Source organism: Melanerpes formicivorus, unplaced genomic scaffold, assembly GCF_026170545.1.
Source record: "Melanerpes formicivorus ecotype bairdi unplaced genomic scaffold, bMelFor1.0.p_v2 SCAF_1, whole genome shotgun sequence".
Lineage (NCBI taxonomy): Eukaryota > Metazoa > Chordata > Aves > Piciformes > Picidae > Melanerpes > Melanerpes formicivorus.
In genome coordinates, this window is record NW_027142353.1 from 33334892 (window position 1) to 33351766 (window position 16875).

General features: G+C 45.8%; 1 protein-coding gene across 7 annotated transcripts in view; it reads left to right on the forward strand.

The window, feature by feature from the left end:
* Window positions 1–11964: 11964 nt before the first annotated feature.
* Window positions 11965–16875, forward strand: part of EMSY (EMSY transcriptional repressor, BRCA2 interacting) — a 56860-nt gene continuing 51949 nt past the window's right edge. For 4 of the 7 annotated variants that reach the window (XM_068139385.1, XM_068139439.1, XM_068139412.1 and 1 more), the window contains exons 1-2: window positions 11966–12085; window positions 13229–13337. In XM_068139385.1, the coding sequence (XP_067995486.1) occupies window positions 13268–13337 (70 nt within the window). In that variant the 5' untranslated portion in view covers window positions 11966–12085; window positions 13229–13267. Of the gene's footprint in view, window positions 12086–13228; window positions 13338–16875 lie in introns of all 7 variants that reach the window. The other 3 variants (XM_068139395.1, XM_068139419.1, XM_068139402.1) reach the window with 2 other exon arrangements.

Genomic DNA, 16875 nt, shown 5'->3' on the forward strand with positions numbered 1-16875 from the left:
ATTGTTACAGCTTGGAAGGGACCTCTAGAGGCCAGGTAGTCCAACCCCCATATAATACAAACATATAATGGAAAGAAAATTCACTTAATCATTTTCAAACCTTAATAATATTACTAGAAGCTCCTTATTTTTAAAGAAAAATAGTTTGCACTACTACTTAAATAGAAATTCCAGAGTTACCTTCTGTTACAGAGCACAGCAATCACCACAGCTGTTTTTTGGTGGTGGTGGTTGTGTTTTTTCATTGTCTGCAGAATTGCCTTTTAAGTGCACATATATAGTATCACAGTATCACTTAGGTTGGAAAGGACCTCGAGGATCATCGAGTCCAACCTATCAACACAGACCCCATGACTAGACCATGGCACCAAGTGCCACATCCAATCTCCTCTTGAACGCCTCCAGGGATGGTGACTCCACCACCTCCCTGGGCAGCCCGTTTCAATGACGAATGACTCGCTCGGTGAAGAACTTTCTCCTCACTTCGAGTCTAAACCTCCCCTGGCACAGCTTGAGACTGTGTCCTCTTGCTCTGGTGCTGGTTGCCTGGGAGAAGAGGCCAACCCCTTCCTGGCTACAACCACCTTTCAGGTAGTTGTAGAGGGCAATGAGGTCACCCCTGAGCCTCCTCTTCTCCAGGTTAAACAACCCCAGCTCCCTCAGCCTCTCCTCATAGGGCTGTGTTCAAGGCCTCTCCCCAGCCTTGTTGCCCTTCTCTGGACATGTTCAAGTGTCTCAATGTCCTTCCTAAACTGAGGGGCCCAGAACTGGACACAGGACTCAAGGTGTGGCCTAACCAGTGCAGAGTACAGGGGCACAATGACTTCCCTGCTCCTGCTGGCCACACTATTCCTGATGCAGGCCAGGATGCCATTGGCCACCTGGGCACACTGCTGGCTCATATTCAGGCGGCTGTTGATCAGCACCGCCAGGTCCCTCTCTGTATGCTGGTGGGTTTGTGTTAAATAATCCTCCAGACTATTCAAGTATTGTTCACAGTATATTTCGTAGAATCATAGAATGCGTTGGGTTGGAAAAGGCCTTAGGGTTCATCTAGTCCCAGCCTCCTTGCCATGTGCAGGGCCACCTTCTACTACACCATGTGGCTCAAAGCCTCACCCAGCCTAGCTTTTAACACTTCCAGGGTTTGACCCTCCAAAGTTTCTCAGGGCAATCTGTTCCAGTGCCTCAGCACCCTTGTAGGGAAGAATTTTTTCCTAATATCTAAGCTAAATCAAGCTTCTTCCAGTTTGAAGCTGTTACCTCTCATCCTGCCGCTACATGCCTTGGTAAGAAGTCCCTATATATAGCTGCCATGTAGTCCCCTTCAAATACAGGGAGGTTTCTGTAAGGTCTCCCCAGAGCCTTGGTGAGGCAGAACAACTCCAACTCTCCCAGCCTGTCTTCAAGGAAGAGATGCTCCAGCCCTCTGATCATCTTCACAGCCTCCTCTGGACCACTCCAACAGTTCCATGTCTTCCTTCTGTCTTCCTACTTACATTACCAAGTGTGCCTGTTGCCATCAAATGGAGCTTAGAGGCTGCATTAGTGTTGTATTCTCTGGGTAAATTATTCTTAGAGGAACTTTGTGTGTTCACATGGATCTTTCAGTTGCTTTATTTCCCTGCTGTGCTTTTAATGTCTGTATCTTAAATTTAGGATTGTCTCTAATAATAGGAGTTGTAAAAGAGCCTCTTTACTGTATGTCTGGAAATTAACTTCATGTCGCTTTCCCAAGGTGAAATTCAGGATGCCTTTAACTTCTGATTGTGGTGTTAGAAATATGATTGTACACTCCTCCAGGTTTCCTGCTATTAAAAGTTTATTTGCCACAGAACATTTGAAGTCTGTAATGCTTTAATGACTCTTAATACTATTCTCTTGCAAGCCTTAGGGCCACATTGCTGTTGGGATAAGCAGTCTGTAATAACTAAAATGACATCAGGTTAATCATGTAGAGGTGTTTTTGTGTATCTGTATCCTGACTTGCTGAAATTTACATTGACAGGATGAAAACCAACTTAGTTAGGTTACAGTGATCATTGGCCATGATGGTTAACTGCTTAGAATCATAGAATAGTTTGGGGTGGAAGGAGTCTTTACAGGTCATGTAGTCCACATTCCTGCAATCAGCAGGGACATCTTCAACTAGGTCAGAATGCTCAGAGCCCCAAACAACCTGACCTGAATGTTTCCAGAGATGTGCATCTACCACCTCTCTGGGCAACTTTGGCCAGTGTCTCACCACCCTCCCTGGACAGCTTCTTCCTTGTATCTAGTCTGAATCTCCACTTTTGGTTTAAAACCATCACCCCTTGTACTGTCACAATAGGGCCTGCTAGAAACTTCATCTGCTGCTTTCTAAAAGGCCCCTTTAAGTACTGAAAGGCCACAGTAAAGTCTCCCCAAAGCCTCCAGGCTGAGCAACCCCAGCTATCTTATCCTGTCCTCAAAACAGGGATTCCTGCCCTTGCATTGTTTATGTGACCTCCTCTGGACCTTCTCCAACAGGTTCATGTCTGCTGTGCTGAGAAAGCAGTATGCAGTCTGTTGGTGGATCAAAAGTACAGCTTCAGGGAGAATATGTAATCTCCCCTAGAACAACACAAATCAGGTCCAAGTGTGGCTGAGTTCTGCTAAAAGCTAATCTGGGGTGGGTTCTTTCAATTGCAGAAGCATGCTGGAGCTACTGATGGTTTTTAAGATGTGTGTGTGACCATAGATAAGGACAAAAATTGCACCATGGAGCAATAACTTTAATACTTGGCTTTATTCAGTTCTGAGAATTATTCATTTTCTATTCTGAGGAGCTCCTCAGAAGCTTAAGTATTCTTCACTAGCATACCACACTACAAAGAGGCTGGAGGTTTGTATATGCATTCCTGGATTTCAGAAGGTGCTGACTTCAATTCTCTCTGACTTGCTGCAGAATGACACAATGAAGTTGTGTTGTGTTTTCCTCCCACCCCCACCCCCTCCCCCCCCCACTATCTAAGGTTATATAATCAAGTTTGTGCCTCAGTGTAATGCCATTTAAATGTGCTCAGCTTGATGCACAGTGGTGGTGTGATGGATTTAAGCCTTGCTGATATTAGGTACTTGCAGCACTGAAGCTTTTGTGATTTGTAAATTAAATACATAGAATGAATAAGAATATGTACTGTTGTAATGGGGGGGGGGAAGAAATCTCTCTTAACTGACAACATAAAGCTGTCTTCAGTGAAAGTCACTGAAATAGCTTTGTGGATTTAAATACAAATAGTCCTGGGTGACAGTCTCTGTATCTGACAAATCTTTGTATAAACTGCTCCCTCTGGCAAGCTGCCAGCATCTAAACCTTGCTGAGGCTTCTGCTCTTACTTAGCTAGGAGGAAAAAAAAATGTGATGGGAAAGTGTTTGAGGAGGGAGAGAGAGTTTAGGAGTGACAGAATGAAATTGAAAGAGAGGTGCTTGTGTTAGGAGAGCATATTGAGTCACTCAACCTCTTCAGAGAAGTGGAAACTTGGCCATTTGGCTTGGAAACAAAGCAAGACCAAGACATAATTTAACTTCTGTTGTACTCTAGGCTATTTCTCTTTTATGCAAGACAGGGTGGGGAAAGTATCCTTACATTTCTTTAAAAATTTAAATTGCCTACAATTTGGCCAAGAAGGCAAATGGCATTGTGGCCTGTATAGTGTGACCAGCAGGACCAGGAAAGTGATTGTCCCTCTGTACTCACCACTAAGGAAGCCATACCTCCAATATTTCACTCACTTTTGGAGCCCTCACTACAAAAAGGGCATGGAGGTGCTGGAGTGGGTCCAGAGAAGGATAACAAAGCTGGTGAGGGGTCTGGAGAATAGGTCTTGTGAAGAGCAGCCAAGGGAACTGGGATTTTGTGGCAATGCCAGCGAGGAGCAGTGTGAGCAATCTGGCAGTGCAGGCCTAGAGCCTGACATGGTGGTTGGCCATGCTCAGCATAAGTGCAGAGCCAGCTAGCAGTGGAGCAAAACAGTGCTGTGCCTGCAGCATGTAACTAAAGCAGGACACTGGTAGCTATAAGCATAGAAAGTTATCTTGGGACAACAGGACATGCACCTGCATCAACAACCTCGGTGTGTCATTAGTAGTTGGACCAATAATCTATAATAGTGCCATGTGTGGTCACTCAGAGGGAACCAATGAAGCCATGCCAGCAAGGCTCTCCCAGTTTATATAAGTTGTAGAAGTTCCCTTGCTACACACTTCTGCCTTTCCTTTCTCCTCTTCTTCTACGCTTTACTTTGTTGTGTGATACTCACACCACAGGCCTGCACCATAGGCCTGCGATATTGGGACAATACTCAATCATATTGGTCAGCTGTATTGACTCCAATCTCCGTCCATAGGATTTAGTCTGGAGAAAAGGAGGCTGAGGGGAGATCTTGCTCTGTACAACTCCTGGAAAGGAGGTTGGAGACAGGTGGGTATTGGTCTCTTCTCCTCAGAGACAAGTAACAGGACAAGAGGAAATGGCCTGAAGTTGCACCAGGGAAGGTTTAGATTGGCTGTGAGAAGAAAGTTCATCACCAAAAGGGTTCTGAAACCCTGGAAGAGCCTCCCCAGGAAGGTGGTTGAATCACTATCCCTGAGGGTGTTTAAAAGATGAAGAAACATGCTGAGGGACATGGTATAGCACCAGACTTGGCAGAGTTGGATAATGGTTGGACTTGACCTTACAGGGGCTCTTCCAACCAAAATGGTCCTCTGATTCATCATATAAAGCATAGTAGGTTTCTTATCTCTGATTCATCATATAAAGCATAGTAGGTTTCTTACCTCTTTTCTCAATTGCTGTCAAACTGATAGAATTTTTTTTCTTTGATTTTCCAACTTTACTTTTAAACTTACCAGTGTAAGACTCTAGGAAGATGAAAATCAACTGTTTGTGGCATAAATTTAGGGAACAGCTGTGTGTGGTTCCTTCTAGCACCAGGCTGATGTGCCTTTCTTTTACCTGGAGAAAGCTGCTCTGAAGAAAAAGGATTCTTTTGGTAGCTGTATCAATCAGGTTGAGAGTGGAGTTGCAGTTAATAACCCAGCAAGAACTGCATTGAGGGCTGAGAAGTACAGCTGTGTCCTGGTGATCTGGGCTGCATACAAATCACTTTCTCCATGTGAAAATTGCTGCCCCTCCCTTGGGCCATCTCACTGCTGATGCTTCCAAAGCTCCAGCTCGTTGTCTCCCCCTTGCCATTGTCTTCAGGAATAGAAGGAAACATGGGGAGACATAGATTAGTGCCCTGAAAGATTAATTAACAAGACCACCACGTGTAACTGATGAGAATCATATTTAACTGAAAGATTTAAGGATGTCAGGTTGTAGAGAAGATAATGTAAAGCAGTGCTTGATGGTCACTGTATTTCTTTCAAAACTGGAAGGAGGAACCATTTTTGCTTAAATGCATGTAAGTGAGCAAATCCTTACCAAGAATACCCAGCACTGTGCTGTTAGAAATAATAGCACAAGGCTTTGGGGTATCACTGTCTATCATTAATTTCTCAAATATTTAGGTTGGATATTAAGAAAAAAATTCTTCCCCAAAGGCCCTGGAACAGGCTGCCCAGGAATATGGTGGAGTCCCCATCCCTGGAGAGATATAAAAGCAATGAAGATCACAGGATCACAGGATATTAGGAGTTAGAAGGGACCTCTGGAGATAGAGTCCAACACCCCTGCGAGAGCTGGACCATGGAATCTAGCACAGGTCACACAGGAACACATCCAGATGGGTCTTGAAAGTCTCCAGAGAAGGAGACTTTCCCTGGGCAACCTGTTCCAGTGGTCGGTGACCCTCACAGTGAAGAAGTTTCTCCTTATATTGAGGTGGAACCTCTTGTGCTGTAGTTTACATCCGTTGCCACTTGTCCTATCACAAGGGACAAGAGAGAAGAGACTGTCCCTTCCTTCCTGACTCCAAGCCCTCAGATATTTATAAATATCTATTAAATCCTCTCTCAGTCTTCTCCACACCAACCAGCCCCAGGTCTCTCAGTCTTTCCTCATAAGGCAGTGCTCCAGTCTCTTCATCATCCTTGTAGCCCTCCATTGGAATCTCTCAAGTAGATCCCTGCCCCTCTTGAAGTGGGGAGCCCAGAACTGGATGCAGTATTTCAGGTGAGGCCTCACTAGGGCAGAATAGAGGTGGAGAAGAACCTCCCTTGATCTGCTGGACACACTCCTTTTAATGCACCCCAGAGTCCTATTGGACTTCTTGGCCACAAGGGCACATTACTGTCCCATCGTAGATGTGGTGCTGAGACATGGTTTAGTGGTAATTTGACAGTGATGGGTTAATCATTGGACTTGATCTTAAAGTTCTAACCAAAATGATTCTGTGCTTCTATAAAAATGCTTTATAAATGTAGAAATGGAGGGAGAAGCAGGATGATAAAACCTGTGCAGAGTTTGCCCAGTAGGTCACCATCAGATGAAGAGTACTGCGAGTTCTGATGATCACAGAATCACCAAGGTTGGAAGAGACCTCAAAGATAATTAAGTCCAACCTGTCACCACAGACCTCATGACTAGACCATGGCACATAGTGCCACGTCCAATCCCCTCTTATCCCCCTCTTATCTGATCACCTCCAGGGATGGTGACTCCACCACCTCCCTGGGCAGCACATTCCAATGGTGAATGACTCTCTCAGTGAAGAACTTTCTCCTCACCTCGAGCCTAAACTTCCCCTGGTACAGCTTGAGACTGTGTCCTCTTGCTCTGGTGCTGGTTGCCTGGGAGAAGAGACCAACCCCTTCCTGGCTACAACCACCTTTCAGGTAGTTGTAGAGGGCAATGAGGTCACCCCTGAGCCTCCTCTTCTCCAGGCTAAACAATCCCAGCTCCCTCAGCCTCTCCTCATAGGGCTGTGCTCAAGGCCTCTCCCCAGTCTCTGGACACGTTCAAGTGTCTCAATGTCCTTCCTAAACTGAGGGGCCCAGAACTGCACACAGTACTCAAGGTGTGGCCTAACCAGTGCTGAGTTCAGGGGCACTGACTTCCCTGCTCCTGCTGTCTACACTATTCTTGATGCAGGCCAGAATGCCATTTGCCTTCTTGGCCACTTGGGCACACTGCTGGCTATGATCCCACTTTTCATCTCTGCTGGCTGTAATAGAAAATCTAATGGTGATATGCTATTAACACATTTACAACCAAGGTCTCAGCCTAATATGACCAAGGTACAAAACCTCAGGAATTTACTGCTTGAAGCTGCTTTAATTAGATTCATTCATTTAATTAGCTTGTTTCTACTGCAAACTAAAACAGACTTTTACAAACTATTACTATCTTGCGGGGCTTTTTTTCACACTAGTGAGAACCAATGATGAAATGTTGCTGCTGTTGACAAGTTTCTTGGTTGTTTTGCTTTCTGAGCAGTCAGAAAGTGCTCTGTAATTTTGGACTTCCTGAAGTGATGACTCAGGATGTAAAAAAAAAAAAAAAAGGATAACCAAGGAAGTGATTAACATCTGGAAGGCAAGAAAGGCTAGAAAAAAACGCTGGCATTTTTGCATTTTCTTCCTTTGCTCACAATAAATCCATTTACATGCATTTACTGAGGAAAGCTCACCTGTGGGACATTAAACCATATTTCTTTATTAATGAAGTAAGCCTAATCCAACAGTATCATCTTGATTTTCTTTTTATTAGCTTATAACTGGAACAGTCTTGACACAAAGAAATGCTCTCAAGTCTAAGTCTCCTTCAGGTGACCTCCCCAGCTTAGGCAAGAATATCCAAACTGGCTGTGTGCAATCATTCTGAGTCCAGATAAACCTAATTTAGAAAGAAAGATCTATGCTGCTTCTGGGACTGGTTAGGACTTCCTGACTCAAGAAGACCCTCCTGCCAAAGCCTGCTGGGTTTCAGGGTAGCTCTGATGTATCTGCTGTGATTCATCTTTGCTTCTCTGCAGGGACAGCCTTGGTGGATTCATCTCAAGATGATCAACTGCTGCAGACCTCTGGCCTTGGTTTAGGTTACTTATATTTTTTAGAACTCATTATGTGTTTTGGGGGTTTTGTCTTTGTCTGTGGTATCTCATTTTTATGGGTAATGGAGAATTGACTGTAGGTTAATCTGAAGTAAATGGTAATGTCTTAGAACTTGGCTTTTGGACTTTCTGGACCTCTTGCATACTTCCAAGCCCGGGGTCTCATCCTTAATAAAAAAATAAGGATTTTTGGAAATCATCTTACAACATCTGTAAATGTAGCTTCAGACACTTCATACATAACTGGCTCAGTTTTTACATTGCTCTGCTGTTTCTGTGTGCTGAAGGAAATGAAGCATAGACCAATTTCTTGAGTACATACATATGTACGTGAGAGTCAAAGTGTGTCTGTCCACCTTGCCCATAATAACTATTTATTATCTTAATTACTTTGGATCCTGTTACCCAGTTTCATCCACATTTAAAAAAAAAAATAATCTAAAAAGAAGCCCAAATTGATCTCATTAAATGTAACAAATATAGCAGGGCTGAGAAAAATGTTTGTCCTCCCTCTGAGCGGTGTTGTTAGCAGAGATTTCACTGGAGAGTGTGTACGAGAACAGAATAATTAACAAACACACAAATTCAAAGCAAATGCTCAGCTAAAACATATGCCTTAGTAGATAAATGTTGTTTAAAAAGAACCTTTAGTAGCTTCTTGGTCATGATTTATTCTGTTAAACACCCAGGATGCAATAAAAAGGATGCTCTGCTAGAGCATCACAGTTCTGACTGATGATTAGACCTCAGAAATGTTACTTTATTCTTGTAGACAGCAACAGTGCCCTGCCTGTTCCTACTGATCAGAGTTATCCAACAAAAGGACATTTTTCCCACATTATTTCGGAGTAGAGTCTCTGACCTGCAAAGAAGAGTCTATCATTTGGTGTTAACCTGGTCTGCATAATCCTCAGCTTTGTTGAAAGCTAAGGACATTCATTTTTATTAGGTAGTACTGTGCAGAGATGATGGGCTTGCTTTCAGCTGGTTCTTGTTTAGGAAGGCATTAAAAAATAGTTCTAACTTTGCTGTTCAGCATAATTGTTTTCAAGTACTTGATATGTATACTGCTGTGAGGAACAATAGAAAAATGCCAGTGAGAAAACGCTCATCAGTGATCACAGAGAAGAAACATCTATACTTAAGTGGAAATAACAGCACTTGCATCTCTGGAAATAGGTGTTGCAGTTTGGCATGTACCATCTATCTGCCTTCATCTCAGCAAACATCCAGATGTTTCTAGCATTTTGAAGGCAAATTATAAAACCGTGTTTTCTGAGAGAGAGAGGAATAAAGAGACCTTCCCTCTTCACCAAAATCTCTGTTCCCAGGGCACCTGTTATCACTGAGCCAAGAACACAAATGATCTCCTGGGGTATATTAAGCAGATTGAGGGAGGTTCTACCCCTCTACTCTGCCCTAGTGAGTTGACATGTAGGATTATTGTGTCCAGTTCTGGGCTTCCCAGGTCAAGATCACTCATCATCTAGTTTAACCCCCTACCTCCCCCCACCCCCTTCATCTCCCCAAACAGCTCCTGCTCCCTCTACACCATCCTCCACCCTGCCTAAACAGCTCCTGCTCCACCACCATTCATGCACCCATCCCAGAGCAGGGGGCAGGACCCTCACCAGCCAAGATACCACACAGAGGAGCTCAGCCCCAGCTAAGGAAGCCCAGCCAGCACCCACAGATGATACTGAAGGGGCTATCAAGCCTCTTCCTACTTAACCGGGGGGCCACTAGTCGCCCCCCCCCCCCCGCCTTTATCGTTGTTATTACTACCACTACCTGGTGTGCACCATGGGGACTCACCAGTGATGAGGGGAGGATCCCTCAGCCCACATGGGCTCACCTTAGGGTTTCTGCCTTTCGGGGGTGGGGGAGGGGCATTAAAAAGGGGAATAGGTGGGGAGGGCCAAGTGGCCACACCTGGGGTGGGAGGAGACTCCAACAGAGCCCAGGTGCTCTGGGATTTGAGGGGGAAAAGGGGGGAAATGGGACAGATGAGGGACTTCTAGGGTGTTAGGGAGTGATAGGATTTTGGGGAGTGGAAAAGAAAATAGGAATGGGTAGCTTCAGATTGGATATTAGGAAGAAATTCTTTACCAGGAGGGTGGTGAGACACTGGAGCAGGTTGCCCAGGAGAGGTGGTAGAAGCCTCATCCCAGGAAGTTTTTGTGGCCAGGCTGAATGTGGCTCTGAGCAACCTGCTATAGTGTGAGGTGTCCTTGGCCATGGCAGGGGGGATTGGAACTAGATGATCCTTAAGGTCCCTTCCAACCCCAACAATTCAATGATTCTAAAACAATTTTGCAGTTTAGGCTGGATGTGAGGAAGAGATTCTTCCCAGAAAGAGAGATTGGCTATTGGAAGGAGCTGCCCACGGAGGTGGTGGAGTCACTGTCCCTAGAAGTGTTTAAAAAGAGACTGGATAAAGCACTTAGTGCCGTGGTTTAGTTGATGAGATGGTGTTGGGTGATAGGTTGGACTTGATGATATCAAAGGCCTTTTCCCACCCGGTTAATTCTGTGGTAATACTGTGATTCTGAGGGAATAGGGAACTACTGGAGAGTCCAGCACAGGGCTAAGGAGATAACGATGGGACTGGAGTACTTCTCTGACAAGGAAATGCTGATATAACTGGGGCTGTTTAGCCTGGAGAAGACCAAGAGGGATTCTTATCAGTGCTTACCAACAAGGCTATGGGGCCAGACTGTTCTCAGCAGTGTCCAGTGACAGGACAAGGGGCAATAGGCACAAACTGGAACACTGAAGGTTCTACCTGAATTATTTACTGTGAGAGTGCTGGAGCCCTGGAGCAGGCTGCCCAGGGTCTCCTTCTCTGTTGTGGAGGCTGAGTTGTGGAGTATCCTTCTCTGGAGAGGCTCTAAACCTGCCTGGACATTGTGATCCCAGACAACCTGCTGTGGGTGACCCCCCTTTAGCAGAGGGGCTGGACTAGCTGATCCTCAGAGGTCCCTTGCAACCCCCACCATTCTGTGAAAATCAGAACGCATGCGAGATGAAGCATGAAAAACAAGTGCCTGCAGCAAAATTGAAGCCCTGTGGGATGGAGACCCATGAGCCAAAGCTCATCCTGAATGGGCTTTGCTTTGATTTTTCCAGAGAGGCAGTTACATGGATCAGGATTTTTTCTTTGTCACTGCAACACACAGCCACAATCAGATGCTTTTAAGATTCACTGCATGTCCAAGACCTTTTCTATTTCTCATCGTATCTGAGGACTTTTAAAGAGAGATAATTAACTGGTTTTCTGGGAAATCTGAATAAAAATAAAGTTATAATTGCTGTATTGTATAAAATAGCTGCCAGCCCCCGGGGCTCAGGAATCAGGGCTTGATGCTTTTGGGAGGTGATGGTTGCTCTGCTCAATGCCACATCACAGCACAGAGGAAACCCACCCAGAACCGGTTTTAGGGTGTGGATTTAATGACCTTATTGTTTGCACAGAAGCGCAGTTGACTGCAGTCCTACCCTGCACGGCATGTAACCAGTGCTAGTTTGAAGCTGTAGTGCTGGAAACGGCCAAATGTCAGCAGGGCTGATGTCAACAATTTATTTGCAAGGAGCAGTGTTACTGCCTAAAGTTTAAGGGGACGCAAAATACATTTGAACACACCACTTTCACACCCCCGCCAAGGCGGACAAAGTGCGCGTGGTGTTTTGTCCCCTCTCGCCACTCGTACGCCTCAACCGGGCCATGGCGGGACGCACCAGAACTGCTTCCCCGTCGCGTAGACAAATGCCACAAGAACTACAGCTCCCAGGCGTGCATTGCGCCTTCGCGTATGCGCTTCGTGTCTTCCCCGCGCCATCTTGGCACCCGTTTCTTCCATCTCCTCCCTTGCACAGTGTGAAGAGTGGAGACTACAGCTCCCGTTGTGCTCCGCGGCACCCGTGCATGCGCAGTCAGTTTCGCCGCCATCTTGGCCCGGGGAAGCGCTGCCGCCGCCGCCACTAAACAAACCCGAGAGCGGTACTGGGGGGGAGGAGGGGCCCTGCCGCCGAGGAGCCTTTCGATGTGCCAGGCACGGCCGGGCAGGTGGGTCCCGTTCGCCGATAGCACCGTCGCACCTCCCCGCATTGCCCGGGGCGCTTATCCTCGAGGAGAGGGGCAGCTCCCCTTCTCCGGACGGCAGGGACCCGCCGCCCCTTCACGGGCCCGGGCCCGTGGGCAGCTCTCCGTCCACTGCCTGCAAGCTGCCGGCGCTGCTTCTGCGCCTACGCGGAGAAGCAGCGACCAACACACGCTCGCTCCCTCCCTCCCTGCCTCCCTCCCTGCCGCCGGCGGGGGCCCCGGGGATGGCCGCCCCCGAACCCGTCGGGGACCGAGCGTCGTCGGCTTCCTGCCAGTCCCCCTCAGCGAGGGCCGTGGAGGCCCCGAGAAGGGCGGGCGGACAGTTCCCGGGTGGCGACTGCCTCCGGGCGCCCTTGTAGGAGATCCTCCCTCCCTCCAGCTCCGCTCTGGAAGGTGCGACGGCGCCGGGGCTTTTGTTCCCGGTGCCCACCCCCCCAGCCCTCCTCCTCCGCGCTGTGCTGCTCTCTGCCCGGGGAGCGCGCCGCGGCCGCGGGCTGGCCCGAGCCGGCTAGCTCCGCTCATTCCCGGCTTCTCTTTTTGCTTTATTTTCTTCACGGCACCGGGGAAATGCATCTTTCTTCCCCGCCACCCCCGGAATCTCTCTGAGATGCGATCGGTCGAAGGGCTGTTCTTGTGTTTGGGGATTTTTCAGGGGGTTGGTATTGGTTGGAATGCAAATTTTTCACGGTGTTTTTGCTATTCTGTCGTATTATGGGCTAGTACTAAATACATTCCCCGGGGGGAAGGGAGAGTGTGCGGTTAACTGGAAGAGTTCTTATAATAGGTGCTCTGTGCATAAAGAGAGGGAGGAGACTTGAACATCAATTCGGAGCGTTTCAGCATGGAAAAAAGGCTGGAGAAAGAGATAGGAAACTCGGTAAAAAGGCTCGGGTGATGGATCTGAGCAAGAGAGGACAGGAAGTCCGTGCCCTTGTGAAACTGCTGAATTCCTGCATGGCAAAGCATGCCATTACAAAGGTTGGAGCGGGGATGGGAGTGAATGTGTCTGTGGAGTTGTGAGCAAGCTGAGGAGAGTTTGCATTAATCGGCTTGGGAAATCAATACGTGATGGACTTGGCACTTACTGCATTTATATTCCTTTCTCAGCGAGGCTGAGGTCTGTGGGAGCACAGACAGGAGGCAGAGATGCCTGTGGTGTGGCCAACTCTTCTGGATCTCAGCAGAGATGAATGCAAGAGGATCCTTCGCAAACTGGGTACAGTAAGATGCAACTTGTGGGTCTGTATGTTTGCCCTCTTAGGGTTTTGCCTGCCTGCTGCTTCCATGAAATACTCAAATATATCTACAGGCAACTTACAAGTTATTTCCTGCATTTTGCATGTGTCATTGGTTTGACAGCCCTGGCTTAAAATGATGTTTGGCAGATGTTCTCTGCTTAAGCAAAATGCATAGAGGAAGATTTGGTTTGGTTGAATCTCTCATGGGTGTCCTAGTCCATCTCTGCCTCGGTGTTGCAGTATTGCATTGCTGTTCTCTTCACAACTATTAACATGCAGGAGGAGGGTCTTCATTTGGCCTTTAATTTTGTATTAGACACCTTTTTGTACCACAAAATAAAGTGGAATCATCGAACCCTGATTTAACTGGCATTGTGGATCCGAGTTGAAGCATTAAATGTACTATCCATAAAGACTTGAAAGAGGAGGAACACAAAATGTGATGGTTTGTGATTTTTGCAGTTACACAGATGTGGGGAAGTGTTAAAACAATGTTGTCACTTCACTGTCATAACAGCAAGAGCTTTTGCTTTGTTTCAAATGTAGTTCCACATCTGAGACCCCTGCCTGCTACATACATACTGAGAGGTTGTATTTTGTGCTCTGTCTTAGGAGAGGGTTTATTGTGCTCTGTACAAGGAGAGGGTGATAAAAATACTTGCTCTTTCCTCATGCATCCCTGTTTCTGGCTACCACAGAGAGAAAATCCTTTGTTAGCTCATTGGTCTGACCCTGTGCAGTCGTTACTGAGTTCTTAGAGGTGAATTTCTTTTCATTTAGTTAAGGATTATTTTTTTCCCCAGTTAAATGACACATGATACTAGAAGGGAACTAAAAGAGCCCTGAGATTTCTTTCCAGGCTTTCTTCTGAGGAGCATGATCTGGGAGATGATGTCAGGGAGAAAGTTGTGACTCCCTCTAACTTCCTGTGGCCATTGTCACAGCTATTTTTGTTCTCCTTGTACTTGCATATTAAAAGATGGTGTGCTGTATTTCTTAACTGTTCTGAGGTTCTCCTACGTTATGAAGCCACCCACTTTATTTTCTGAGAGTTGAGAATTTCATTTTCCCTGGCTTTGCTGTTTTTATTTAGTTTCTTGGGAATCTGGGATTTGGTGAAAGAAACTGACGCAGACGCCACGCACATCTTGGCTAAGCTGTACGTCTGTTAAGGTGACAACCCTAGGTCTTAAGTGAGGCTCAAGAAGTACAAAAACTAGGAGAAAGTACAGGATGCCAGAAAATTGGGACTGGATCTGTGCTACAAAATTTTGTTAGCGTAGCTCTGCTGGCTTAGAGCGTGGAAAAAAAACCACAACACTTCCACCCCAGCTGACGGCTGTGTGCTGGCAGAACCTTGCTGATGCAGCTGAGCCAAACAGAACTGCAGCTACACCTCCTTCAATGACATAACCTAGGCTGACAGGAAGGGAAAAAAAATAAAAATAAAAAAAGAATATATTTTTTTTCCCCTGGCATGAGCAGTGTTGCCACAAGGGGGCCTTGCCAGCAGAACAGGATCAGAGCCTGGAGCAGTCGGGTCTCCTGTAGCTCTCAGTTTAAATGGACACACCACAAGCCCTGAGGGTGCAAGGAGCCTGGGCAGCATCTAATGGCCGTGTCCAGCAATATTCATCTTCACTACAGAGTCCCACTTCTGCAGCTCTCAGCCCAGCGTCTCCCTTGTTGACTGTTCAGCAACTTCGTCATGAGTGAAATGCAGTGGTGTAGGTGAGGCTGAAATGCATTCTGAAGTGTGCAGTAGCCTTGTTCTGCAGTACTGGTGGTTTATAAGTGCGTAAGGGGGTGGTGGTAGCACCTTGACTTGGATATAATGATGCTTATTTGTGAAACCTCTTTTGGTTGGCTGTGTTTTGTGTTGGAAAGAGAGAGCGCACCAGTTAGCGATTGATACTTGGATGTAAGGGTGAGGAAGGTAGTTAGAGCTGCTCTGTAATATTTGCTAGCTTCCCAAAGGTCAGACTGTGCCTTTTTTTAAAGTTTCAGTGTGGAGGATTCCCATTTAAAAAATGCAGAAAGGAGGAAAAAAAAAGAGACTCTATTCTTACTAAATAATTACACCGTTGTGTCTGAGAATTACTTAGTGCTGTTAACAGAGGAAAATAATTAGTATCTTAAATATTTTAAAGTGATTGTCTAAATAAATGTTGATATTAGCAATAACCATTACATTAATTAGCAAATGTTGTCTAACTGAAGCTCTAAACGCTTCTGGAGTCACTCAGCATCCCCAGAGCAGGCTGCGTAGTTAACCAAAGCAACTCTGCTTTGTGTTTTGTCTCCTTAATCTGGGCAGGGGAGCAGGGCTTCTTTTCACCACAATTCTTTGATTTGATTTGTAAATTAGCTCTTTGGAATCCTAAACTGAAATCTTTTCAGAATAACATTAGTCTGTCTTTTGCAGCAAACTTCAGAGGTGTGAGGTTTTGCCCAGCCCCTTTTATTCTTGCCTTTCTTTTTCTTTTGGTTAACTGGGATGTGTCCTGGGGTACGTTATGGTGGGCTGCAGGCACGGGGGTGCCGAATAAAAGGCACCAATGAAAGTATCCAAATACACTGGAGCAGGTTGCCCAGGGAGGTGGTAGATGCCTCATCCCTGGAAGTTTTTTAAGGCTAGGCTGGTTTAGCTCTGAACAACCTGATCTAGTGTGAGGTGTCCCTGCCTATGGCAGGGGGGTTGGAACTGGATGATCTTTGAGGTCCTTTCCAACCCTGACAATTCTGTGATGCTATTTCTGGTTTAAAGCAGGAGCTTCAGCAGGGTTTCCTTAATCTCTGCTAAGCATTAGAATAGCAAGTCATCCTTTGGCAAATTAGCAGACTCTGTTATTTGTATTGGGTGTATTTCACCCTGCTTAGTAGGACAAAATTCAGCAGTTGGTAGCTTTTAACTATTTCTTGAAATCCTGATGTCATGATGAATCACCTGAAATTCCACATTTACATTAAATCAGAGTTGTGGTTTTGTGAGTTAATGCTGATTGCTCTGCACTGAAGAATATCCTGGTTGTTTCTCTTGTGTTAAGCAAGTTTAATTCAGTGTGTTGCCTTCTTTTCAGCTTCAAGCAGTTGCACATATCCAGTAAATGGGCATAAAAGATTATGATGATTGTATTTAACAAACTTGAGCTGATGTTCTCCATGCTAATTAAAAAAAGCCATTAAGGAAAAAAAAAAAAAACAGGTGCTGCTTTGATGGGGTATTTCTCTTGCAAGCCAAGCTTTTCCAGGGAACTTTTCATAATGATGCCTGGTAAAGATTTTCTTCTCCTGCTTCTAGAGAGTTCTGAGCTGTTCTTCAAATTTGAGGACTGTTTATTCAAGTTTTGTGGTTGAACTGTCAGCTCAGAGAGAGAGAGAGAGCTTGAAATATGTGGTTGGGTTTATAAACCAGATAATCCTCTGTGATGATACAATTGTTTCATAGAAAAGCTGTGCACTGCAGAGTAATTGACTGAGAGAGTTCTAAATCATCAGTCTCTTTCCAAAAGTACT